Raw genomic sequence first — 25,727 nt, forward strand, 5'->3', positions numbered from 1 at the left:
TGAAATGACAGGAGAGAGAGATGAAGAAGAATTCCATAAGAGTACTGAGAAATAGCAAAGATTATCATGAGTGAGCCAGAAAAGGGAGCAATTTCTGGAAAAGAAAGAGCCAACAGTGTCAGGGTGATGGAAAAACTACAGTGCCAAGGAGAGAAGAGGCTATCGCAGAGGTGAGAGCTGTCCTCTGGAGAAACTCCAAGTCCAGAGTCACTGAATACGGAAAACCAGAATGGACAACCATATAAGTATTATTAATTAAAGGACTGCCTGGGAATAGCAATAACGTTTACCTTCAGACAAAAGCTCTCTAAACAAAGCGGGAAGCTGTGTGTATGGTGACAAAGGAAGAGGGAGGGGAGCAAATGAAAAGAAACAAGGCGACTACGCAGCAACATCTGGCTGTAGCAAAGCAGCGCTCAAGGAGGAAACGGAGAGCCTAACACTAACTTAATAAAAAATAATAAATATTGAAAATAGAATAATTAACCATTCAAATCAAAATCTAGGGAAAGAGTACCACAAATTTAAGTTATACAAGAAAGAAGTTAAAGATAAAAATTCATTAAAGAGGGCTTCCCTGGTGGCGCAGTGGTTGAGAGTCCGCCTGCCGATGCAGGGGACACGGGTTCGTGCCCCGGTCAGGGAAGATCCCACATGCTGCGGAGCGCCTGGGCCCATGAGCCATGGCCGCTGAGCCTGTGCATCCGGAGCCTGTGCTCTGCAACGGGAGAGGCCGCAGCGGTGAGAGGCCCGTGTACCGCAAAAAAAAAAAAAAAAAAATATTCATTAAAGAAATACAAAAAAAAAAAAGTAGACTTGATCGATAAAAATAGAATTTTTTGGTTTTGCTCTGCTCGTTTTCACAGATCAAGTAGAATGGTAAAGCCTCCTCCAGAGGGCAGGGTTCTGTCAGTCCTGCTTTCTACTGCGTGCTCAGTGTCTAATCAGTACTCGGGATTTAGCACAGTAAATACTGTTAACTGCACATGTTAGTCCAAAAGGAGAAAATGCAATTAAGCACATTTAGGGATGAGAAAGAGGACAACAGATGTACAGAATATTTTAAATCATCACAAGGAAAAAAAAATCAAACAAAATGGGAAAATATAAATTAATCAAATCAAATCAACATGTAGAAAATCAGAATAGAGCAATGACCTCAGGAGAAATTTAAAAAGTACTCAAAGACGTATGCATTAAAAGGCACCAGCCCAGATAATTTTACTGGCCAGTTTCAAAATACCTTTAGGAAAGATGTAATTTACATACTACTTCATTATTTAAAAGCAAATAAAAAGAAAACCTCCCAAATTACCTATGAGGCTAACAAAACCCTAGTACAAAACCTAGACAAGGACAGAAAGTGTGTGCGCGCACACACACCCACGCACACGCCTAAAACCGGAGAACTTACAAAGAACAAATGTAAAAACTATAAACAAAATATTAACAGATAGAATTTAGCAGTGCATTAAAAGAACAAACAGATCACGGCCATAAAGGTTTTATGTCAGGAATGCAAAAAAAATCTACTAATATTTGTTACATTAACAGATTAAAACAACGAACTACCTTTATCCCACATAAGATTGGTGAATAGTTCAATAATGGAAACATCAACAAAAACATAAGAAATGAGCACTTTCGTACTCTGCCTGTGGAGGGCAATTTGATATCCATGAAAATGTTAAATGTATACATCCTTTGTCCCAGAAATTCCACTCCTGGGATTTACTCTAAAGCATATTCACACATAACTCAAGAGTATACACAAATATATCCACCACAACATTGTTCATCATGAAGATAAACTGGAATATTATAAATGTCCATCACTAAGGGAATGATCAACTAATGTCTCCAAAACACATTTGATAAAATTCAACACCTATTCCTGACTTCTAAAAAATAAACACTAAAACAAGAAAAGAATAGAAACTTTCCTAATTCAGTGAAGGTAACTCCCCAAAACTATAGCAAACACCATCCTCAAAGAAACCAAGGAATAAACAGTATAAATATTGGAAATGAAAAGTAAAATGTATTTCCATTTATAGATCATGTAATTTTCCATGAGAACCAACTGAAAATGGATAAGAACCAATAAAAGAGCTTCAAAAGGTAACCAAGGAAAGAAAAAAATACACAAAAACTAATAGCTTCCCTAAGTCCCAGCACAAATACACCCACTAGAAAATATAACGAAAGAACGATTCCTAGACACAGGACGAGCACAAACGGAAAGACACCATAAAGGGAAACCTAACAAGACAACTAAAAAAAACTGTCAAAAATGACTCTATGAGAAAGACTGAATAAATGGAGAATCATGCCATATTCTTGGAAAGGAAGACTCAATATTTTAAGAAAACCACTTCTCCAAATTTGTTTATAAATTCAATGGAGTTCCTATAAAAATCTCAACCAGTCTTTTTTTTTGCAACTTGACAAATTTGCAACTTGACAAATTTGAAAGTCCATCTGAAAAAGTAAATGTGCGAGAAAATTTGGAAGGGGAAAAAAATAAGGAAGGGGATATGAGCACACCCAATATCAAAACATGCTGCCAGTTTACAGTAACCTGCCACAGGAAAAGCCAGACAGATTAGTTACATGGAGTAGGAAGTCTGGAACTAAATACAAGTAGAGTACATTGAGTGTTTACGATAAAGTGGCATTTGTACGTAATGGAGAAAGAAGGACCTATTCAATAAAAAGAACTGAGAGGGTGGATGTCCACCCATTGGAAAAAAAATAAGGTTAGCTATCATTTCAGATCAGACAGAGAAATAAAATTTCAGATAGATTAAAGGCATATGTGTAATAATGCAATCTATAAAATTGTTATAAAACGATTAAGAATACTTTTATATCTTAAGGTTGGGAAAGACTTCCATAAACAAGAAATAAGACTCAGTGCTTCCCTGGTGGCGCAGTGGTTGGGAGTCCGCCTGCCGATGCAGGGGACACGGGTTAGTGCCCTGGTCTGGGAAGATCCCACACGCCGCGGAGCGGCTGGGCCCGTGAGCCATGCGTGTCTGGAGCCTGTGCTCCGCAATGGGAGAGGCCACAACAGTGAGAGGTCCGCGTACCACAAAAAAAAAAAAAAAAAAAAGAAAGAAAGAAGGCTCAGAATTCATGATGAGAAAGCCTGACGGTCTGACTATATAAAATTATGCAATCTTGGAAGTATACTTACAACATGTATAACAGATGAAGCATTACTATCTATCGAACAGTAAGAAAGATAACAACTGGACTAGAAAAATGAGCAAAGAATAGATAATAACCAGAATAAAAACAAATTGTCAATAAATATTTGAAAAAAATGCTCTGTTGTACTAGCAATATGGAGAAATGCACGTTAAAACAATAAGCTACCATTATCTCCCACAAGGCTGTGCGAAAATTTAAATGATTGAAACTACAAGTGCAGACAATGATATGGGAATACCCTTTGTGACCCAGCAATTCTACTCTAGGGATTAATTCTAAAGAAATATTCACACGTTTTCAAAACTATGCACAGAACTGTTCCTAGTAGCATCTTTCATAATGAGGGAAAATGGGATAAAGATAAATGTCCAACACTCGCGGAAGAGCTAAATAACTTGTGCGCCCTTTTTGCAGAACATAACACAGCCACGGGAGGTTGGTTTGTGTGGTGACCTCTTTATTTCTCCTCCTCCCTTGCCTTTCAGCCCAGGCCTCTGTTTCTTCCCTGCTTCTTGTCCCAAGGACACTCACCATTATGGAGCCAACCACAGGGGCTTTGATCACCCACCACAGAGCCGTGTTGTCATTCATATCCCAGCAGCTGCAAGACAGACAGAAAGAAGAGAGATGATGCTTGCGGGCATCATCTCTCCTGGCTGGCTGGAAGGGATGCAAGGGCATCAGCATCTCCTTCCAGCCAGCCCCTCCTGCAGCTCTGAGGAGGGGCTGGCTGGAAGGAGAGCTCTCAGGCGGGCTGCACACCCAAGCCCAGCCCTGGTTCAAGTGCCTTGGTCCTTCCCTCTGCTCCCCTGTCAAGGCAGGGACTGGAGCCCAGGAGTGAGGGCACCAGTGGGCTCCTGGGCAAGGGCCACGTTCCCCCTTCAGACCTAGGGCTCTGGGGGATGCGACCTCACCCTCGATATTCCTCCTCCCCTCCCTAAAAGGAGAACAGCCACTCAGAGTTGGGCCCAGAAGCAGAGCAGGACTCTGAAACCTTGCACATTCCCTCACTGAGTCCCGGCTGAGATGTGGCTGGGTGGGTCCACCCGCAGTGGGGTCAGAGCACAGTCACTGCCCAGGGCTGGGGGTGCAGCCATGCCCGGCATTGGATGGTTTGCCTGAGACAGTTCGTGGGACATCAGGACAGCCGCTGACAACCATCTGTAAGAGCCTCCTTGGGGCTCCGGCCCTGGCTCTCGGGCACGTACTCACCCTGTGTCATCGAAGTAGAGCCTCAGCACAGCCCACACGGACACACACACAGTTGGGGTCCCTGGAGAGCAAGAAAAGGAGCCCCGTGATAACTGGAAAACCGATAGGCCCAGTGTCCCCCTCAGACTTGGGGCTTCTGGGGGCCAATGAACCCCTCAGAGGTGGGGTCCCGACCCATGGGGCATGTCTCCCTCTCAGACCTGGAGTCCTGGGGATCCTAACTGTCCCTCACACCCAGGCCTCCTGGGGGTCCATGTCACTCCCAAACCCTGGGCTACCTCGCCTCTCAGGAGGACTCTTGAGCATATCCCCTCCATCAGACAGTGGGCTTCCTACGAGAAGAGCAAGAAAGCGTCCAAGAACCGGGAGTGTGCCGTCAGCTGCGAGGCAGGTCAGTGCCTCCCTCCTCTGACCTGACGCTCCCGGACGGCAGGACCAAGGACATCCCCGGCCATGAGGCCTGAACCTGTCTGGGAGACAGCCAGTGACCTACCCCAGCCAATGAGGATGTACCAGTAGAAGTATCTCCTCTCGGGGAAGAAGGTCTCCACCAGCAGCGTGAAGAGGTACAGGCCCTCAATGAACAGCCAGAAGTAGTTGGATACGACACAGTAGTGGAAGAAAACCATCACAGCCTTGCATTCCACCTGCAGGGAGAGCGAGGAGGGGGAGGGTGGCACGAGACCCCACCGAACCCTGAAAATCCAGCCCAGCAGGACCAGAGAGGATCCTGAGGGCCCTTCAGCTGAAGCATGCTCGGGTTTAGACACCCCGTGGGTCTGAAAGACTCAACATTCCTGGATTCAGAGTTTACCACTGCAGCATCCTGTGAGTCTGAGTCGAAGCTGCCATGGAGGCAGCTCTGCACAGGTCAGAAAACATGGAACCCCCTTTTCTCCCCAGGCTCATTCTCCCCGATCTTCCCGTCCCGTCCCCAGTGTCCACAGGAGAGGCGAATAAGGAGGACCCTGCAGGAGCCTCCTTGGTAAAATAAAGGTTTCAGGCATCACATAGGTTAGGGGAACACCCCTGGCCCCCCGGAAATCTCACAGATCCCCCTCCAAGTGAGCCCTTTCAGGTCAAGGTCTTGTGCTCTGGGCTGTTCTTTCCATCCTGCCCCAACAAAGCCTATCTTCCCTGCTTATCTCCAAATGTATCAGAACTGGGGAGGTGGTCTGGAGGGAACCCCAGCCAATCAGCCCCTTGGCTCCATCTTGGGTTAAACGACCCGCGGCCAAGCCAGCCGTCTCTCTGAGCCTAGTCAAGCGGGACTTGACGTTTCCACCCGACCCTCCTCCACTGCCCTGCCAAGGACACACAGAGGCCAAGGGACAGGAAGTGAAGTCCCGCTGGGTCTCCCTGGCTGCTAGTAACCGCAGGGTCATTCCTGGGTTTCCGTGTTCACTGGGGTCGATACCTTAACCTGCAGGAAAACACCTGGACGGCAGGGCGTCGCAGGGAGGGCCAGTCCTGGCAGGGCTCCGCGCACTCACAGTGGAGACGAAGCAGTGGTTGCCGTCCTGCTCAGCGTAGAGGATCCAGTCTTTGATGAAGACGGAGATGGCCCTCAGCATGAACGACGCAAAGAGGTTCATGTGGATGAAGTTTCGGGTGCAGTGCAGCTTCCTACACCAGCGGCCAGGGAAGCAAAAGCCTTTGAAGCAAGGAACTCCACAGCCGTCCACCCTCCACCTCGGGGTTTGCTTTGGGCCAACTCCACGGCTTTGTCTCAAGGGGGTCCTCCACCTAGACCATCCCCTTCTTCCCACCTAGACTCTAAACCCTCGCTCACTCCCAGGCCCCTGCCACCTGGCCCCACTACCCTGTGACCTACTCCCTCCTGTGACCTCTCTTTATCTAGACCAGGAAGATAAAGTGAGGAACGTAGGTCTCCTGCCCAGGGTCTTCCTTGCTGTGTGGCCCTGGACAAGTCCGTTGCCCTCTCTGGGATCAAGTTTCCCATCTCTTATCCTAGGGGTGGGGGAAATGCCTTCCAAGGGACTTCCAGAGCTGACATCCAGGGAAGCAGTGGGAGGTGGGAGGGATGGAGCAAGGGCTCTGAGCTGGGGTGGGCTGCGCTCACTCGAATGCTGCCCAGGGTCTCACCGGAAACGACACAGGATGACCATGGCAGTGGTGAGGGTGACGAGGGACGTGCTGTAGCCAACTGTGTACAGGGCCTTCACCGACAGGTAGTAATAATCCTGGAGCAGAGCACAGGACACGCAGGGCTCCGCGTGGGGCCTGCCCCCGGCCCCCGGCCCCCACGGAACTGCATCCGATCTCCCAGGCGCCCCCCAGCCACCTCCTCCCTCTGCAGGGTCCGCACTGTGCAAAAGTTGAGCGCTGGCAGAGTGCAGGAGCACTGACCAGCCAGAAGGGGGCCCAGCCTCATCCTGGGGGAGGAGCCCGGAGGCCCCCTGCTGGGCCCCACATTAACCCTTCAATGGCTGGGCCACAGAAAGTCTGTGTATCCTGAAAGAGTAGCTAGGGAGGTGGAGGACGCGGGCTGGGGGCCGGAGGAGCTCAAGCAGCAAACCAGTTGTTTCTCAGCCCAGAATGAGCGAATGAAAGTCCCGCCCTCTCATGCAGCAGGCTATGCAGCAGGTGCTCATGAGCACTGCCTGGGGACCGGAGTTTCCGCACGTCCATCAGAAGTCCAGGCCTCTGGTAGACACACCCCTCCACCCACCTCCTCAGCCTCATCCCTCCACCTCCAGGTGAGAAGCAGACACTCACCTGGTCCCCAGTCTCAGACTCGTACTCATCAAACCCACAAGCGTCGAAATAATGAGGGAACGGCTCCGACCATCCATCCTCTGTGCAGTTCCGGCTCACCACCCTCATGCCTGCAGCAGAACAAAAACTCAGCAAGCCACAGAAATGATTTAAAAGGGCTCCGAGATTCTTAATCGAAAATTACTTCTTAAGCGGGAATTCCTGGAAATCCACATGCCCGTCTGAGAAGCACAGCAGCTGAAGGTTCATGAGATCCTCCACTGTCCAAGGGAAAGTAGTCATTGCTTTTACCCTTATACAAAGGATGAGGAGGGTAGGAGGACAAGGTGCAAGCTGACCTCTAAACAAGGGGTGAGGGGACTGAGCCAGAACGAATCCAGCCTCCTTCCGCCTAGGGAAAGGCCTGAGCCCCTGCCCTGGGCCCTGGGTCGGCACTTGCCAAACTTCGGCGAGCAGAAGAATGACCTGGGATCACAAATGTAGATTCCAGGCCCGAAGATTCTGGCCCAGGAGTCACCTCAGGTGGTGGTGCAGCAGGAGTTCTCGTCATACCTGGAGCTCTAGGTGATGCCTTTTCCGGGAGCTCTGGGCCTTCCAGCAGCTGCAATATCCCATGTCAGGGGGACACGTGGCTTGCTTAATTAACAAGGACCAGACCTCCACTGACCTAGCATCAGATCTTATTAAGATACATATTTAGGTTTAGAAAAAAAGAGACTTCGCCTTTTCAGGTTTAGAGGTCTGTTTCCTGTCACTAATATACTTTAATTTTCTTTTGCTCGAGTTTAAAGGCCATTTTGCAGGACACCAGAGTGGGCAGGAGTCATTTGCTGGCTGCAGAGTGGAGTCCAGTCTGGTTTTCACCCCGCCTGGGTGCCTTTTGGCCTTTAATGATTGCTCATTTCACCTTCCCCGCTCCTGATTGTCGAAAGGTGAACCACGGGTGTCTGGGGGAGGGGAGAAGGCAGCAGCCACCCCCTGCCTCCAGCCCAGCCCCTGAGTGTGGCCCCAGGCCGACCCCCCTTCCCAGACTGGCTTCCTGGGAGTTTACCTGGTATGTTAGGACACCTAGGGTTGGCTCTTCCTTTCAGGATTCAGGGGCCAGAAAGTCGTATACAAGAGACATCTGCATAAAAGAGGCTCCAACACCCATGTTGTTGGAAGAATCCCCCCCCCTGTGGCCAAGGCCACCTCTGGGGCACTCAGGAAGGGGGCAAGGGCAGAGGCCAAGAAAGGGGACCCCTACACTTTTCCAACCTCGTGTCCTGCTGGTTGAGTTGGAAGATCTAAGGCCAGTTCTTTTTTTTTGCGGTACGCAGGCCTCTCACTGCTGTGGCCTCTCCCACTGCGGAGCACAGGCTCCGGACGCGCAGGCCCAGTGGCCATGGCTCACGCAGAGCCGTGGAGAGGCCCAGCCGCTCCACGGCACATGGGATCCTCCCGGACCGGGGCACGAACCTGTGTCCCCTGCATCGGCAGGCGGACTCTCAACCACTGTGCCACCAGGGAAGCCCAAGGCCAGTTCTTTTTAGCCAGGAGTCAGAAACGCACTTCCTGGGACTCTGGGAAGCAGCGGAGGGTGGGCTCTCCTGCCATAAAGAGAGCTCTGCCCAGAGCGGGAAGACTGGTCTCCATCGCTGCTCAGATTCTGAGTCTTATGACCCAGGACAAAAAGGACATCTGGCAGGCCCAGGGAGAGAAGGGCTCACTTCTGTCCCACAGTTTGATGCCAAATGGTTCCTTCTTCCAGCAAATCTGTTTCAGGCTGCTACTGGCAACCTCTTTCCAAGTCCCTCTGAACGTTTCTTTCAGAAAGTCTGCACGTCCTAGGGGACCACGGCCTTGGCCAAGCCCTTCCCTCCCCTGGGTCTCCTCTCTGCTTTGCCCACATCGGGGTGGTGAGAAGAGGAAAGGGAAGTCGCTTTGAAAAACATTTTTGTAAAAAAGTATCCTGGAGATACAAGCCATTTCCTTTCTTTTATTTTCCTTCTTTCTCTTTTAGTAATACAGCGTGGGCTCAGAAAAGTATAAACCTTTTTGTTCAGAACTATTCCATGAATCTGCCACTCTACTGTTCTGATAGAAATCTCCGGAAGATGTAGTCCTCTCCGGATTGTCACCACCCTGCAGTGGCTGCACCTACTTCACTAGGCTGTTTTGCCCCAGCACCTCTGTAGGAGCACAGAATCTTAGGGCACGGGTTCTCAAAGTGGGTGTCCCCCCAGACCAGCCCATCAGCGTCACCTGGGAGACTGGCTGGAAATGCACATTCTCAGGCCCCGCCCAGGCCTGCTAAATCAGACTCTGGGAGTGAGGTCCAGGAATCTGCTTTAACAAGCCCATTAGGTGATTTTTAAAGTATGAGAACCACTGTTCTACGTATGGGAGTTCAACGCTATCGGAGACCACTTAAGGAGCTCTTTACTGAGATCTGTGCTTCCCTGAAATTGCATGCACAGTGTTCTGTCTGAGCACTTGCATGCAAATTTCCATGGAGAAAATCCACGGCTTTATCAGAGAAGGAAAGCGAGCTGCCAAAGATCACACAGCCAGAGAGAGGCATAGACCGGCCTGGAAGGAGGGGTTCCCCAAGTTCACGGGTTAGCAGATGCCCTCCCTCCAGCCAGCCCATGGTAAACCCCAGCTCATCCCTTACCTGAGGGATCCAAGGAGTTACTGTCAGCAAATCCAAACTCTCCTGCAAAACAGGCGTGAGCATGAGTCGGGACACCCGGCCATCAGCTTGCCTGGGCTATCCACTGCTTACTCTGCACCATGGAAGGCCAAGGCTGCCCCTGGCCTGAAGGATCAGGGCTGGGGGAAGGTGGGATCTTGGCCAAGAGGCTGCATCACACAGAGTAGCCACACACACCTGTCTGACTCACTGCACCTTCCAATGCCATCTCATTTGCTTTGTATTTCTATGATGCTAATGGTGGCCCATGACTCAGTTCTCCGCACTGGACCACAGGGAGTGGAAATGGGACATTGTCGGGAGGATGGGAGGGCCTCTGGAGTGGGAGAGGACTGGAAGAGGGTAATTGGGCCTTTCCTCTTTTTTTGTAGGTGCTTGTTGTTTATCTATTTTATATAAAGTAGTGTGTATATGTTAATGCCAAACTCCTAATTTATCTCCGCCCCCGCCTCCGCTATCCCCTTTGGTAACCATGTTTGTTTTCTATGTCTGTGAGTCTATTTCTGTCTTGTAAATAAGTTAATTAACTGGGTCTTTTCAAGAAAAGGGCAAAGAATAGCAATATGGGTCCTGGGCTTGCATTTTTTCTTTGGTGCTCAACCCTCAATCTCAGCCCACAAACCACTCCCATCAAAGGGAACCCAGAACTCCAAAGACTTCCTCCTCAGACATTTTTTCTCTTTCTCTCCTGACTCTTTATTCCCTCCTCCACCCGTTCTTTAGGCTGAATCTCCTGTTAGCAGTGAACCCCAATTTCCCCTCTACTTCTCAAAATTCTGTTTTCAAGGTGCAGCTGACATGCCACCTCCTCCAGGAAGCCTCCCCTGACATCATCGTTATTCTGCCCGAATGCCACCTGGTTGGGTCTCTTCTACTCTGGAGCTTGCTATACATTCCAACTCCACATGTTGGCTCACTCACACAATCAGGCCTGTACGTGTACATATGCACGTGCCTATGCACACGGGTGGCCTTGTTTGCTAACCCCTCCACAGGGGAGTGGGTGTCAACTTCCCCAACAAGCTCATGAGCACCCTGAGACCAGGAGCTCCATCTTCCATCTTCCTGTGTCTCCCCCACCTCCAGATGGCCAAGGAGGGGGGGGGGGAGGTGGGATGAACCCAGCCCCTGATGAGCCTCTCATTCCACCCCCACCCACTCCCAGCAGTCAGAGCCAGGCTCCTGCCGGATGGACAGATGATCGGCAGTCTGTCCTCTCCAAGGTTCCTCTTACCGATGGTTTCCGTCTCCCAGACTGAAACAGAGAGAGACAGACGGACAGACAGAAAGACAGAGAGAGAGAACACAGAGGTGAGCAAGGGGTCTAAAGTCAGGTCTGCTCTCTCTGGGCCCTGCTGACGATTTCCTCCTCTTTCCCACTCCCAGACTCTGGAGAGAGGCTCTGCTGGGGGCGCCAGAGGCATGAGAACTACAAGCTGGGGCTGGACCAGACACCGGAGACTTCTACAACTCCCTCGAGAACAGGACACAGTTAAAGAGAAATATCAGAGGCATGTGTAAGGAGGAGAGCGATCAACGTTCCCGTCTCTCCAATAGCCCGCAGAGCAACAATTATTACAATGAGATTCAGCCCTGAGAACCAGGAAATAAAATGAAAAAACGCCACCTTCAGCTTTCTAAGTATTTAAGGCAAGTCTCACTAATCCAGCTCTGTGAATGGAGATGCTAAAAAGGCCTGCCTTAATGAACCATTAAGAAGCAGGGGTAAATAACACATTCATTGTGCAATTGCCAGAGGGAGGCACAGAGTCTGAAGGAAAGTTTATCTTAAGAAAATGTTATTTTACTGCTGATTCATTTTACCTTTTTTTGTGGTTGAAAAGAAGTAATCCTGCCATGGTACCTGACCCAGAGTAGCTGTTCTGTCAACTTTAAATAAACGACTGAACGAAAGGAGTACGTGAGCGGAGGAAGTGATTAAGTTGGTTTCTATAGGAATGAATTCGAAACTGGGCTGAATCAGCAGGCGGCCACCTCGCCTGACGTCCCACCATTCATACTGTGTCTCTTGCTTCAGAACTTCCCATCCTGCCCTGGGTCACACCCAGTCCCCGCGCTGTCAGGATGGAAGAGTTCAACTGCCACTCTCCTGCTGGGCTGGCTGGAGATTCTGGAGGTGGGAGGTGTGGCTAACAGGCCCTGCTCCAGAGCGGAAGTTGGGGGGAGGCGAGGCAGGGGTGCGATGCAGCTAGACCCTGCCTCCTCTGGGCCTGGGCAGGGAGGCAGAGATGGGGCCCTGGCACCCCGATACAATGCCACTACCTCCCTCCGCCGCCTCTTGCAAAAAGAGAAGTCCAGGCACAGTCTAGGTTGCTGGACTTCCAGGTGTGAAAGACTTTGCCGCTGCCTCTCACACACACGCTAGGGACAGCGGCAGGCAGGATTCTGTAGTGAGGTGGAGCTTGGAGACTCTCCACTTCTGGAGGGACACTGGCTGAAGCCTTAGGCAGGTGAAGGACGAAGCTGAGACCCAGGTCTCAAGGGGCCCGAGCCTGGCCGCCCACACGTGTCTCAGACTCTCTAATCTCCTCAGGAGCCCCACCCTCCGTCCTCCTCAAACCAAGGCCCCAACCCAGGGCTCAGTGGTCCACGGGTGGTTCTCAGCACATCACCGGCCTGGAGCCCGGCCCCGCCATCTCTCCCCACCCAGCCCAACTCAGCACCCCTCAGCTTGCCACCCTGCTTCCCGTGACACCTCCAGGGTTGGGGTAGAGGGCCAGTCTGGCTCCAGGCCTTTCCCAGTGTCAGTGTGGACTCATCAGCCACCAACCTTCTTTAGGAGTCCACGAAGCCTCCACCAAAGACAGGAGCAGGCCTGGAGAGACCACCAGACTCACATTCAAAGGAGAGACTCCCCAGAACCCCCTCCCCATGGAGAGGCGGTCACCCAGGCCTCTCTGTGCGAGTGATAACGGTGATAACATCAGCTGACACCACTGACCATTAAGACACGTCCAGTCTCGCTAAGGGACTTCTCGCTAAGGGACTTGGAGTCCAAGCTCGAGAGCCCAGCCACGACGATGCACCTCCACGTGGACTTGCCACGTCTGAGGGGTGCTTCTGTGTCCCTGTGTGCACGAGGGTCCGTGATTTCATCTCCCCGCCAGCACACGAGCTCTGGAATGGGAAGTATCTGCCTGCAGGGCGCCCTATGTCCCTGGTGCTGGTCTCTCAGAAAAGCCTGAGGTCCGAACAAGGGGAGCAAGCTGGACCCAGAGTGGCCTGAAGAGGCCCCCGGGGGGGACCCACCTTGGTCTGGGTTGAAGATTCGGAAGAGCTCAGGGCAGCTGACGAGGACCATCTCACCCACGTGGGCAGGCTTCCAACATGTGATGTTGTCCCACATCCCAGGGCAGCCTGTGAGGAAGGGAACCACGGTGAGAGGGCAGCCAGACGCCCACATACACACACACACACATCACACGCACACATCACCCTGAATGGGCTCTTCCACGTCCCCAGGCTCCACGTCGCGGTGGGGTCTCCCTACCCCTCGGGGGAGGGGCAGGAACCGTCTGGCCCAAGGATGGTGCTCCACGCCCTCTCCCCACCGTCGCCCAGCGCCCTTCAGGGCAGACCTGCAGCAGGAAGACGACACGGAGCTGGGACCTGAAGAGGACCACAGATTGGCCAGATGGGGGTGGGGGGAGGAGGGGAGAGGCCTGCGAAGCCGAGGCCCCGAACTATGAAAGGGCTCGGAGCACGAGGAGCCAGGAAGCAGGGAGCACCTGAGGGGCCACTGCTGGCGAGGCACCCCCGCATCAGGTGAGCACCGAGGGCTGGAGGAGAGCAGGGACAAACCGAGAGCTACTCAGGAATCGCCAAGGCGCGCGACTCGCTGGACATGGGCTTGTGAGAAAGGAGGAAGAGGCTGAGCTTGACGACCAGGCTTTCAGATTTGGGGGCTCCGTGGACACTCCGACCCCCGTGCCTGCTCTCCTTCCAGCCCTTGCCAGCCTCTCTCTGGAGTCCTCTGTACTCCCATCACCACCACCTCCCCTCCCCTTCATGCTTCACCCCTCGTCTGACTCCACCCCTCCTCTCCATGGAGAGGCCTCTTGCCCTTACAGACCTCTCCGCCCTCATGGAGTGGGCTCCACCCTGCCCACCCCGACTGCGTGCAGGGGCTCGTGTCTGCCCTGCCCTCGGCCCCTTGCCCCACTGCCCTTAAACGAGACCACCGGGCCCAAGGACTTCAGGATAGAATTACACAGACAACCGCCAACCCTGACTCCTGCACAACAAGGGGGCTACCTTCCATGGCCGGGGCCTGCTGGATATCCCCACCTTGAAAGGCCTAAGACGATCCACACACAGCGTGTCCAAGACTCAGCTCAGCATCTCCTACAAACTCTGATTTCCTGTCTCAGCCCCAGCTAGAGCCCTGGAGTCACTCTTGCTTTGTCTCCTCCTCCTTCGTGCTCACAGCCGACCGGTCACCAAGTCCTGCTGGTGTGACGTCTGGATATTTGTGGAATCCATGCCCTGCTCTCCATCCTTGCACTCCCACCTAGCTCAGGGCTGACCACCTTTCACTGGGACCATGGTTACAGCCTCCCCAGTGGTCTCCTCACTCAACCGCACAGAGCTGTGACCGTGAGCTCTTCCAAAGGAAGATCGGGCTGGGTCACACAGCCGCCACCCCCAGTGAGCACCTTCCAGCGATCCTATCACCTCAGCTGTAACGTGGTTCCTAAGGCCTGGCCCTTGCTTCTCACTCTGGCGTGTGGGGTGTGGGTGAGGCCCTGGGATGAGCGCTCACCCAGGGAAAGGATGTGATGTGAGAGGAGCATGGAACCCCCCATTTTCCAGGTGGGCAGAGATGTAATCATGACGGGGGGGCAAAGGCAGAGAAGGGAGGCAGCAGTGTGGCGTGTCTGACGGCAGAGTACAGACTTTCAGAAAAGGGACCACATCCTGCTGAGCGGTCTATAGTAAGGGCTTTGGAGGGCTTCCCTGCCATGTAAGGGACAGCCAGCGCTTGTCCTAGCCCACAGGACTGCTAGGAGGACCAATGAGTTCATACATGTAAAGCTCGCAGAAGAACGGCGGGCTCACTCAACGCATGCTCGCCATTGTTATTACCATTGATTTCATTATTTCAATTAGGGGTCCCTGGGGATCATTCCCCTAAGAGAGATGAAACACAGCCCTAGCAGGTGAGAAGAAAGGCCAGTGGAGGGCCACTGACAGACACAGAGGAAGCCCGGGCAGGTGCTGGACAGGGATGGGGGCCCGGGGCAGGCCTCATGAGCTCACAGCCTCTCTGTTGGGGTCCATGACTGACTTTCAGGTCCTGTTTGGACCAGAAGGCACCCAAAGCTTCCAGGTGCAGAAAACCCTATCTCTCAGAACTCAGACCTGGCTACTTCAGAATTCACACCCAATCACATTAGCCTCTAGCATCCTGCTCCCAGAATGACTGAGTTTGGGAGACAGAAGCATCACAGAAAGCTCTGAGGACAACAAACCAAGATGACGAGGATGCTGGGGCCACATGAAGGGAGATGGGTCCCAGGTCTGTTACTGACGATTCCTATCCGCCCACCACAGCAGGGCTCCAACCTGCACGTGGCTGGTTATGACAACATATCCTTGAAAGAGACCTAACAGTACATCTTTGGCCGCCATGGCCCGTGTTGACCGTGGAATGGCCATGGAGCGTGGCCGTGTCTGGCCCATGCCCTGGGAACCCCAGTCAACAGATGTTCCCTAAATGTGGAACATTAGGCCCTGGCACGGCCTAATGTGTTCCCCTGAGTTCTGTGAGCCATCATAGCAAAGTATGGAGCCTGAAGAGGAGGCTGTGGGAACTCTTTTTTTTTTTTTTTGCTGTACGCGGGCCTCTCACTATTGTGGCCTCTCCCGTTGAGGAGCACAGGCTCCGGGTGCGCAGGCTCAGTGGCCACGGCTCACAGCCCCAGCCGCTCCGCGGCACATGGGATCTTCCCGGACCAGGGCACGAACCCGTCTCCCCTGCGTTGGCAGGCGGGCTCTCAACCACTGCGCCACCAGGGAAGCCCAAGGGAACTCCTGATTTGTAGCCAAGACAGACTGAAGTGTGGGTAACCTGGGGCCCCACGACTTGCAATTGGCATCTGAAATGGGGGAGCAGTCTCCTGAAGCTGACCCTTAACCTGCTGGGTCTGTGCTAACTCCAGGTCATTAGTGTCAGGTTTGAATTAAATTGTAGGGACATCCAGTGGGTATCCGTAGAAAACCGGAGAACTGCTTGGTATGGAAAACCCACACATTTGGTGTCAGAAATGCTGTGAAACAGTTTTGCTTTATGGGACAATGTCCCCGACCCCAACGGGAGCTTTCAGCCATCCACACACCTCTCTGGCCTGCATCACTGGGGTCATAGGAGACGCAGGTCACCATCTCGGGGCTTTCCAGGATGCCCTGTGCACATTTCTCCCGTAGGTATCACCTCCTGGCCTGACCCACAGAGGAAGAGAGGTGGGGTCTGTCTCCTCTCCTGTTCTGGATGGGGTCTGCTCTGGCCTCAGGAGCCTTGGAGCTGAATCCTCCCAGGAACATTTTCCAGGGAGATGAGGATGGGATTTGGGCTCCTGAGAGTGCCTTGGGTTTTTCTAACTAAGGACAGAAACTCATTTTCCTTCCACGCCCACAACACACATCCAGTTTCTCTTTCCCCATCTGTTCCAGACTCCAGTCCCAACAAAGCTTAGTTCTGTTGAGGCTAGAAGATTTCAAGATGCCATTTCTCCCCCACTCCCCCTTCTCCTTTTACCTTTTCTGTGTCTTCTCTTTCCCCTTCCCTTCCCTCTTTTTCACTCATTTATTCAAGAAATATTAAGTGCCTATTACAAGTCAGACACTGGAGAGCAAAACTGGGGTGAATAAACCCCCCTGGTCTGTGCCCGCACAGGGCTTATAGCCTGTGGTCCTGGGAATGAGTTTGGATTTAATACCAAATGCTGAGAAGACCTTGGATGGTGTATTACTTTCCTGTTGCTGCTATAACAAAGCAAACTTGGTGGCTTAAAATGACACAATTTCTTATCTTACAGTTCTGGAGGTCAGAAGTCTCACTGGGCCAAAGTCAAGTTGTCAGCATTCCTTCTGGAGGCTCTAGAGGAGAATCTGTTTCCTTGTCTTTTCCAGATTCAGGAGGCCACCCACATCCCTTGACCTGCGGCCACTCTCTCCATCTTCCAAGCCAGTAGCATAGCATCCTCAAAGCTCTCTCCTCTGACCCTCCTGCTGCCTCCTGTCACCTATAAGGCCGCTTGTGACTACACTGGATCCACCTGGATAATCCAGGCGACTTGCTCCATCTTAACTTAATTACACCTGCCAAGTCCCTTTTGTCATGTAAGGCAACACACTCACAGGCTTTGGGGATTCGGACGTAGGCATTTTTTTTTTTTTTTTGTGGTACGTGGGCCTCTCACTGTTGTGGCCTCTCCCGTTGCGGAGCACAGCCTCCGGATGCGCAGGCTCAGTGGCCATGGCTCACGGGCCCAGCCGCTCCGCAGCATGTAGGAGCTTCCCAGATCAGGGCACGAACCCATGTTCCCTGCATCGGCAGGCAGACTCTCAACCACTGCGCCACCAGGGAAGCCCATGGACGTGGGCATCTTTGGTGGGGGCATTATTCTGCCTCCCACAGATGGGTCTGAAGACGCAGAGTCACATGATCTGATTCAGCTGTGTGGGAAGGTAATATATTTCAAGAGCAGGAAAGCAAACATGGAGACGTGTCTGTCAGGATATGGCAGCAGTCCAGAGGAGGGTGGTGGGGCTCGCTTAGGAGCCATGGCAGCCAAGGTAGAAAGCAGTTCTGCGTAGGAGAGTCTGGAGGCAGGACTGACAGGACTTGGTGACACACTGGCTGGACCCAGCCAGTGAGTGTGCCAGGGAGCGTTGGTGCTCATCCATCTCACGTGACTAAGTGCTCACCCATGGGAAGAAGGGGGAAGTGATGAACAGGTCTCAAAAACATCCCTCGCAGACTCCATACCCTTTCTCTCTCTCTCTCCCCTCTCTGCAGCATCCCTGGAGGCCGCATATCGAGGGTGGCAGTGTTGCGAGATGCAAGGAGCCTGGATCTCTGAAGGACCGGGCAGAGTCGAACTCCACCTCCCACCTCTGCTGACCACGCTGGCTGGTGACGTGTGCAAGCAGGAAATGTTATGGTGCTAAGTCTCTGAGATGTTAAGGTTCATCTGTTACCTCAGCACGGTCTAGGCTACCGTGACTGATGCACTAAACGGGAGAGAGGGGCCAAGGATGGCACCTGGGTTTGAGTGTCCAGATGGCTGGCTAGCTGAGCCACTCGCCACAGTGGGGAGGGCTGGATGAGAAGCAAATGGTGGGGGGAATCGGCAAGCTGGAACTCAAGAGTGTCATCTGGGGTATGTTTAGTTTGAGATGATGTGAAGAGCCAAGTGAAGCCAGATTTCAGATAGGCAGTTAGACAAGTTTCTGGCGTTCAGCGGGGAAGCTGGAACTGGAGGAAGAGAACGGGAAGTGGGCGGCACAGGGATGCTCTGTAGGGCCGTGGACCCGGGTGACATGTCCAGTGAGAGGGCGTAGATTTGAGAAGAAAAAAAGAGAAGAGACTAGGGCCTGGCCCCAAACGAAGAGATGCCACCACTCAGAAGAGGAGCCGGAAAAGAAGACTCAGGAGGGGTGGCCGGAAATACAAGGAAAACCAGAAGACATTGGTGACACAGCAGCAGGAAAGCCTGCTTCAAGGAGGAGGTGGTCAAGTGCATCAGACACGGCTGCGGGGTCGAGAAAGTTCCTGTCCTCTTCTACCCTGTGCAGAGGAAATCAGAACCGGTCCTCTTCCCTGGGAGAACTCTCCACTCTGACACCCCAAGCCTTCCGATCTACCTGCCTTGGGCCCCAATTCCACACGAAGCCTGCCTGTGCCCTCCTGGCTCAGTCTGTCCCGCCGAAAGCCTCTATGGGACTTGATGGGAGGAATTCAGGCACCGGGGGATTCCCGCTCGGGGGGAGAATGCTGGGCACACTCTCCGGGGCTGCTCCCACTAAGATGCTGACACACAAAGCAGCCAAGGAGAGGCGGTGCCTTGTGACAGCAGGAGGGGAAAAGACCACTTGGGCAGGTTGAATGGAGAGAGAACGCAAGAGCCATTAGCCCCGACAGGAACAAAATAAGGAGCTAATCTCGGGTTGTCATGGTGATGATTCTGTCCAGTTCCACACAGTGTTCAAAACTCGTGAGACCAGGGGTGCCAAGGGGACTCAAACAAAGGCGCAGTCCTCTCTTTGAGAAGCTGCCTGAGGATGCCTGCGTATCGTTAGAACAAGCCCCTCATTTCGGCATGCGATTCACGGGTAAAAAATGATTCAATTTACTGAAATTTACTTTACAGCCAATGTTACTGATCCATAAAATGAAGAGCAGCTGTGAATTCCGTGCTGGGGGAGTGGAGGAAGGACTGAAGATGCAGCCCTCCCCTCTGGAAGTCAGCGGTTCTCAAAGTGCAGACCCCAGAGCGGAGCACCACTGGGAGCGTGCCAGAGACCCAGACACTCAGGCCCCGGCAAATCCACTGAGTCAGAAACTGGGGCTGGGCCCCGTAATCTGGGTTTTCACAAGCCTTCCAGGAGGTTCTGATACAGGCTTAAGTCTGAGAACTACGGACCAAAGAGAAACAGGTTTGGACAGAAACAGAACCCTTTGTCAGATCTGGGAGCGAGTTCCACAGAGGGTGGGTCCCTACAGGCCCCGCCCCCTCCCCACGCTGGGGGTCTGTTCGTTCTCAGAACAGCTGGGAGGCACAGACAAGAAGCTGGTCTTGCCCCGAGGATGGGGAGCCTGGGCCCAGCCTTGCAGTGGTTCCCCCGCCCTCCTCCAGGCCTCTCTTCCGGTGAGGGGGTGGAGCTGGGGGCTAGGGTACACACTCTGCACCCTGGACAGGCCTCAGAGGCTGGGTCAGAATAGCAATGAGCAGGCTTTCCTGTCTCTCCTCCAAGCCACTTCCCTCCTGCCCCTGCTAAGGCCGCGTCAGGCCTCCCTCTTCCATCTTCTCCAGAGTATGGGGCGTGGGACCCCCAAGGAGGACCACACCTGACCAGCCCACTTAGACGCAGGGAAGGCCTCCAGACTGATGCAAGCCCGCAGTCCCACAAAGAGGACGTGCTGGCAGAACTCGCCCTGGACAGCCAGGTTGGCCGGGCTGAGCCGAGAGAACAGAAGTGGCCAGCCCAGCAGGCAGTGCCTGTGCCCTGTGTGGGTCTGGGGACGCTCCGGAGAGGAGGCGCAGGTTCCCACGCACAGGAGTCCTTTCTGCTTCTCTCTAGGCACAAGAGCACCGCAGCACAAGAGGGCCCTCCCTGGCTGGGACAGCAGACCTGGGTCCTGTCCCAGAGCTGGCTCTGGCCCTCGGTGTGACTTGGCCAGCGACGCCCAACTCTGGCCTCAGCCTCTCCGTGCGTCCCACGATACAGCCGGACTTGGTGCTGTCTCAAGGTCTGTTTAGCATTCAGGAGTTTGGAACGAGGGACAAAACCACTAAATGTATCACCTCAACAACAGTCCCAATAAACATCTTTAAAACCCGCCAGGGACGCTGTGGACAAAACCACCCAGTCAGAAAGCCTGCTTTCACTCTCCGCTATCTTACCTATATTTTCTACCCCCTTCAGCTGCCTGCTGAGCGCCGGTGCCCCTCCCTAGCATATCTCGGCTTCCATTCTGAAGGCCCCTGTATGCAATACAGTCCCACGTTCTCTTTGCGGTGAAGGTCCCAGGATCAGTGAGGGATATGGGTTTGAGGGGATGCAGGTGTCATCCTGGGAACCCCTCACCATCCCCCCAACCACACGTACATGCCACAGACACACCTCCCCTCTAACAGATCAGTGTCTTCATTCCAATGCACTCACTTTATGGGATTTAAAAGATCATGGGGACACACAAGTTATATATATATATATCTCTACAAGCATTGCTGTGAATACACACTCACAGTCACTGGAACAAGCTGACAGATTTTCTTTTTCAAGTGTGTTTCCGGGACATCGGCTGACCCCTGGCCAGCGTTCTGTGCATGGTGTATGTGCTTGGGACAGAAGGGGCAGGGGAGGTGCAGAGAAGGGGTACAGCAGGAGGGCTGGCCTCTCTCATTTCACCCCAAGCACATACATTCACACCATAATGCTGATTCTCGCTTATAGTCAGATTGGACTCTTGGCTCCCATCCAGGTTTGCCTGGACGCTGGGGGCTGCTCTCTGGCCCCAGTTGACATAAGCACCCTGGTAGAGGCTATTCTCTGGCCAACCCAGTGGCTCTCAACCTTGGATACACTTTAGAATCGTCGGGAGGCTTTTAACACGTACTCTCAACAAGTGCCCCCGTCCGAACGCCAATCACGCTGGTGTGGGGAGGGCCTGGCCGCCAGCATCTTTCAATTCTCCCAGAAGCTCGGCAGGCCCCACCCCTGGCTTTGCCCTCACTCCGCCGGGGCCGGACACCTAAGATCCCAGCTCGTCATGTGAGTTGAATGAGTGCACGAGAGGATGAGGGGATAAGTGAGCGAATGAATGAGCCGGTGGATGGGTCCGTGAAATTCTTCCACAGGCTTGGGGTCCTTTGACCAGGTTCAGGTTTGGGGGTGACCTGACTTACAGGGCCCCCGAGGCAGGGCTACAAGAGGGAGGTCCAGGCAGGGTCCTGGGCAAAGCTGGAGGCACGGCAGCTCAGGGGATGCCACCACTGCCGTCCCCTCCGACCTCCAACTCCAGGGGTGGCAGACGTGCAACACACAGATACCTGCTCCCGGGCCCTCAGCCACACGTCCCTCTAGCCCATCCCCACTGACTCCAATTCAGGGTTCCAGACCTAGGCGGGGGCTCACTCCCTTCCCCCACCCGCCTCTTGCTGCTGTGGTTCCCGCAGCCCAGAACATCCATCCCTCAGCTCTCACCTGCCATTAAGTGCCTACTCCTCCCTAGGGCCTAACTCAGGGGTTCTTAGCCTAGTTTCTCGTCAGAATCGCCTGGGGAGCCTCTAAAAATCACAGTGACTCCAGTGGAGTGAGGCTCTGGCCTAACTGGTTTGGATTGTGTCCTGGGTACATTTTCCTCAAAGCTCCCTGGTGACTCTGACGTACAGCCAGGTCTGAGGACCAAGGACCTGATGTAAAGGCCACCTTCTCCATGAATCCTTCCCCACAGAGAATTCCTTTCATCGTCCTCTCCTGAGCATGCCTGGGGGTGGGAGCCCCTCCCGGCAGCACTGGTCTGCCCCTCTTGGGCTGGCATCCATCCTTCCATCTGCCTCACTCACGCTCACACCTCTGCCTGGATGCCCCTGGGGGGAAGGTGGCGGGGGGGAGGTCTTGTCCTCTCCCTGCCCGGGGCTCCACAGGTGCCTTTCACCTACATGCCTGCTGGCCCAGTCCCAGCCCCACATCCCACCTCGACCCACCCCTACGGAACGCTTCCTACTACTCGATCCCAAGTATACCTGAGACCTGCGAAGCAGGAACAATGGCCCCGGGTTGGGAGGGACGGCACCTGGGTTCCAGGCCCACCTGAGCCTGCCACTCCCCCTTCCTATGGTTCTAAAGTCACTGCCCTCCAGGCTCCACATTCCCATCCCCTAGACAAGAGGCCTGGACAGGATATTCTTTGAGTCTCCCGCAACCGTGCACCCACCTAGGCCCCCTGCCTCAGGTTCCCTGGCTGGTGAGGCCTCAGATCCACTCTTGGCCTCAGTGAGAGCTGAGCAACAGCTCACCTGGAGGGAAAGGACAGCATGGCTGGGAGTCGCTCCATTACCAGTTAATGCCTGCTGAGCTGACTGGCTGGGGAGCCCAGCCCAGCGGGACGATCACGTTTAACTGGGCTGCCGACTAATCCCGCATTTAAACAGATGGTGCTCAGAAGAGCTCCCTGTAAATGGGGAGGAGCGGGGGGAAAGTGGGTCCCTCCAGGGTGGGTGGAGAGCCCCACCCTCCAGTGACTGGCGAGGCCTCCAGCGATGCCCCCCTACCCCCAAACCCCCAACTTCCCACACAGACCCTCTCCCTGGCCCTGCTGGAGTCAGGAAGCCGAGGGTGCCCTTGCTCTACGGGCCTCAGCGTCCCATCTGCACAGCAGGGGAGTTAGGAGGAAAGGGGTTACACAGGACCACTGGTTCTCAGCCGGGGCCACGCCACTCCCTTGGGACATCTAGAAAAGTGAGGCTTTTGGGACTGTCACTGAGATCAGGGGCAGTTAGGGGTATCTAATGGGACAGCTAAGGCCACTGCATGTCCTGCGGTGCGTGGTACCATCCAGCACAAGGAAGCAGCATCCGGCCCCCCACGCTGGTAGCAGCCCCAGGAGAATGGGAGCACCAGACACGCACAGGACTGGGGCTCCTGCTCCCTTGTTCTCTCCCTTCTGATGGAGTGAGCCGAGGAGATGGAAATGACCCCACACCTCATGCTCTGGGGAGACCAGGTGCTCTCTAGCTCGGCCACCAGCAACAGCTGTGTCCCTTCCACCACCAGGCCCAGGCGGCCTGCTAACGAGCTCTCCGACAGCCGCTGCTCAGCCCAGACACCAGCTCTAACCCAGCTCCCATGGGAGTGAAGGTGGCCACGTCCAGTCACCCGGAATAGCCCCTTCCAGAGGGAGGCATCCAGGGCAGGCCATCCCCAAGGAGGGCAACCCCAGTGTCACTGCCTAGAGCAGATCCAGGACTCCATCACCCCAAAGGGCTTTCTGAAGGATCCAGGGACCTGTACCCTCCACTACTTTCTATAAGTTGGCCAGAGGCTGGGACATCACTTCTAAGGCTGGCCTGGATGTGCCAGGGATGGTGGCCCTCCCCGCCACCCTCCTCACCTGGGGAGGAGTCATTCAAGCCCATCAGCTCGTTGGCCCTCTGGATCTTCTCCAGGCACATGGCTTGTCCCTTCTTGAAGATGCAGTCAGAGTGCATGGCGGTAGCCTGCAGGAGGCACAGGGGATACATGGTGAGAAGGAACAGGGAGGTTCACCGACAAGCCCTGCTACCTAAGCCTCCGGGGCAGTGGGAGAAGGGGAGTGACAGAAGCAGGAAGACGACAGTGACAGAGAGATTTCAGAGCCAGCGGGGACCCTGCCTCCACTTCGTCACAGGCGCCATGAGGACTCTTCCCCTTCACCAACTCAGTGTGGGACCTGGGCAGATCCCACCCGCTTCCTGGGTCTCAGTTTCCATGTCTTATAATAACATTAGCAAGTACACACAGAGCACCGTACTAACTGAGTGCATTACTCTGTCATATGCACGCATATATATATCAAGAGTACTACAAAGCAGGCGCTATTTTTACCATTTCCCATTCCACAGATGGGAAACTTAAGCACAGAGACGTTACGAAACTTGCTCAGGGTCACACAGTGTAGTAGACTGTACAGCCAGGATTCAAACCCACGCAGTCCAGCTCCAGAGACCACGAGGCTACAAGTGCACTTTAGGGGAGCAAGCAGGAGGTGAGAAAGAGGAGGGGCTGAGAGAGCTCATCCTCTCTCTCCTCTGGGGGCCTGGGAGCTGCAGGTGAAGGACAGTGGCAGCATTCCGTGGGGCTTAGTAGCCACTCTCATCTACTCCTGCCCCATGTGACAAAGGAGGGAACTGAGGCTCAGAGAAGTTTAGAAACTCCTGCCCAAGGTCACACGGCTGGTTAGTGGCAGATACTGGATTTAAGTGTAGGACCAAGTAACTTCAAAGCCCACGGATGCTATCACGACAGCTGCATCCTAGTGTTGTCACTTCAACTCAAAAGCCAGGGCAGGGATGGTCCCATAAGGGGATGCTGGCGAGTGTGGAGGCAGGCACAAGGCACCCCAAGCTGCCAGAGCAGTGCTCAGGGATCCAGTCTAGCTCAGACCGTTCACAGATGTGCACGGAAAGGGATGAGCTGGGCTGTGGCTCACACGGTAAGGCAGGGCAGAGGCAGGACTGGCATCCAGGGCTCTGAAGACAGCTGCATCCATGCTGGTCAGAATTCCCAGGTTGAGGAGCAGGGGCCAATGTCTGGGAACCCTGCACCCCATCTCTCTCACTCAGAGACATGAGCAGAGAGCAGCCTTCTGAGCCCTAACCTGCCAGAGATCAGTGAGCTGGGGACCAGGATCACAAGTGCCTTCTGCAGCCTTGATGAGGGCCCCTGCATACGGTTGAGCAGGTTGTGTACTGTACAACTCTAAAGGCTGCCGCATATGTTACTATCATAATAGATTTGTAAATTATGTAACAATTTCTGGTCAAATCGGTACAGGGTCTTGAGGAAGGGGCACCCTTTTTATTTCACCCAAAAGTGCCAGATGGTCCAGGGGGGTACTGGCAGTGATACCAGCCATGTGAATTGAGCTCGGCTGATAGCGCACAAAAGACACAGGTTATCTGGGGTGGGAGCTCAGGTGAGCCTGGGGTTCTAGCTGGTCATGGAGGGGAGGGTCCTGGGCCCTTACCATAGGCAGCAGAAGGAGGGCAGCCAGGGAGGCCTGTATGACACTGGCCATGATGCTTCTCAGCCCAGAAGGAGGCTCAGGCCAGTGCTGCCCGCCTCTCACTCACAGCAGCTGCTGTTCAGCCCCAGGTATCTACAGGCTAGAAAGAAAGGAAAGGTATGAATCCTGCGGGTCCAGCGGCATAAGAGGGGCGGCGACAGCCCCCACCCCTACCTGCAGCAAAGCCTCCAAGGGTAACCCCCCTCCATGCCTTTGTGCTGTTCTTTATTCTTCTATCCCACAAGCACCGGCCGAGGGCCTACTCACTACCAGGCACTGGTGGTACAGCAGGGAACACGCTGGCTCGGGCGCCTACAAGAATGGTCTGAATGGCTTTCTCCTCTGCAGCAG

The 25,727-nt window shown here is 53.7% G+C and overlaps 1 protein-coding gene across 1 annotated transcript in view; it reads right to left on the reverse strand.

Moving 5' to 3' along the window:
* Positions 1-25,727, reverse strand: part of ADCYAP1R1 (ADCYAP receptor type I) — a 50,044-nt gene that overhangs the window by 13,563 nt on the left and 10,754 nt on the right. Inside the window, exons 2-12 of the mRNA XM_082661779.1 lie at positions 25,338-25,476; positions 23,724-23,829; positions 13,133-13,240; positions 11,097-11,117; positions 9,824-9,865; positions 7,168-7,277; positions 6,535-6,632; positions 5,922-6,054; positions 4,922-5,075; positions 4,429-4,489; positions 3,748-3,817 (exon numbers count right to left, since the gene is read on the reverse strand). Coding sequence (XP_082517905.1) covers positions 3,748-3,817; positions 4,429-4,489; positions 4,922-5,075; positions 5,922-6,054; positions 6,535-6,632; positions 7,168-7,277; positions 9,824-9,865; positions 11,097-11,117; positions 13,133-13,240; positions 23,724-23,829; positions 25,338-25,388 — 954 coding nt within the window. The 5' untranslated portion in view covers positions 25,389-25,476. The remainder of the gene's footprint in view (positions 1-3,747; positions 3,818-4,428; positions 4,490-4,921; positions 5,076-5,921; positions 6,055-6,534; positions 6,633-7,167; positions 7,278-9,823; positions 9,866-11,096; positions 11,118-13,132; positions 13,241-23,723; positions 23,830-25,337; positions 25,477-25,727) is intronic.

This window comes from Grampus griseus (genome assembly GCF_964374135.1).
Source record: "Grampus griseus genome assembly, chromosome: 9".
In the NCBI taxonomy this organism is placed as follows: Eukaryota; Metazoa; Chordata; class Mammalia; order Artiodactyla; family Delphinidae; genus Grampus; species Grampus griseus.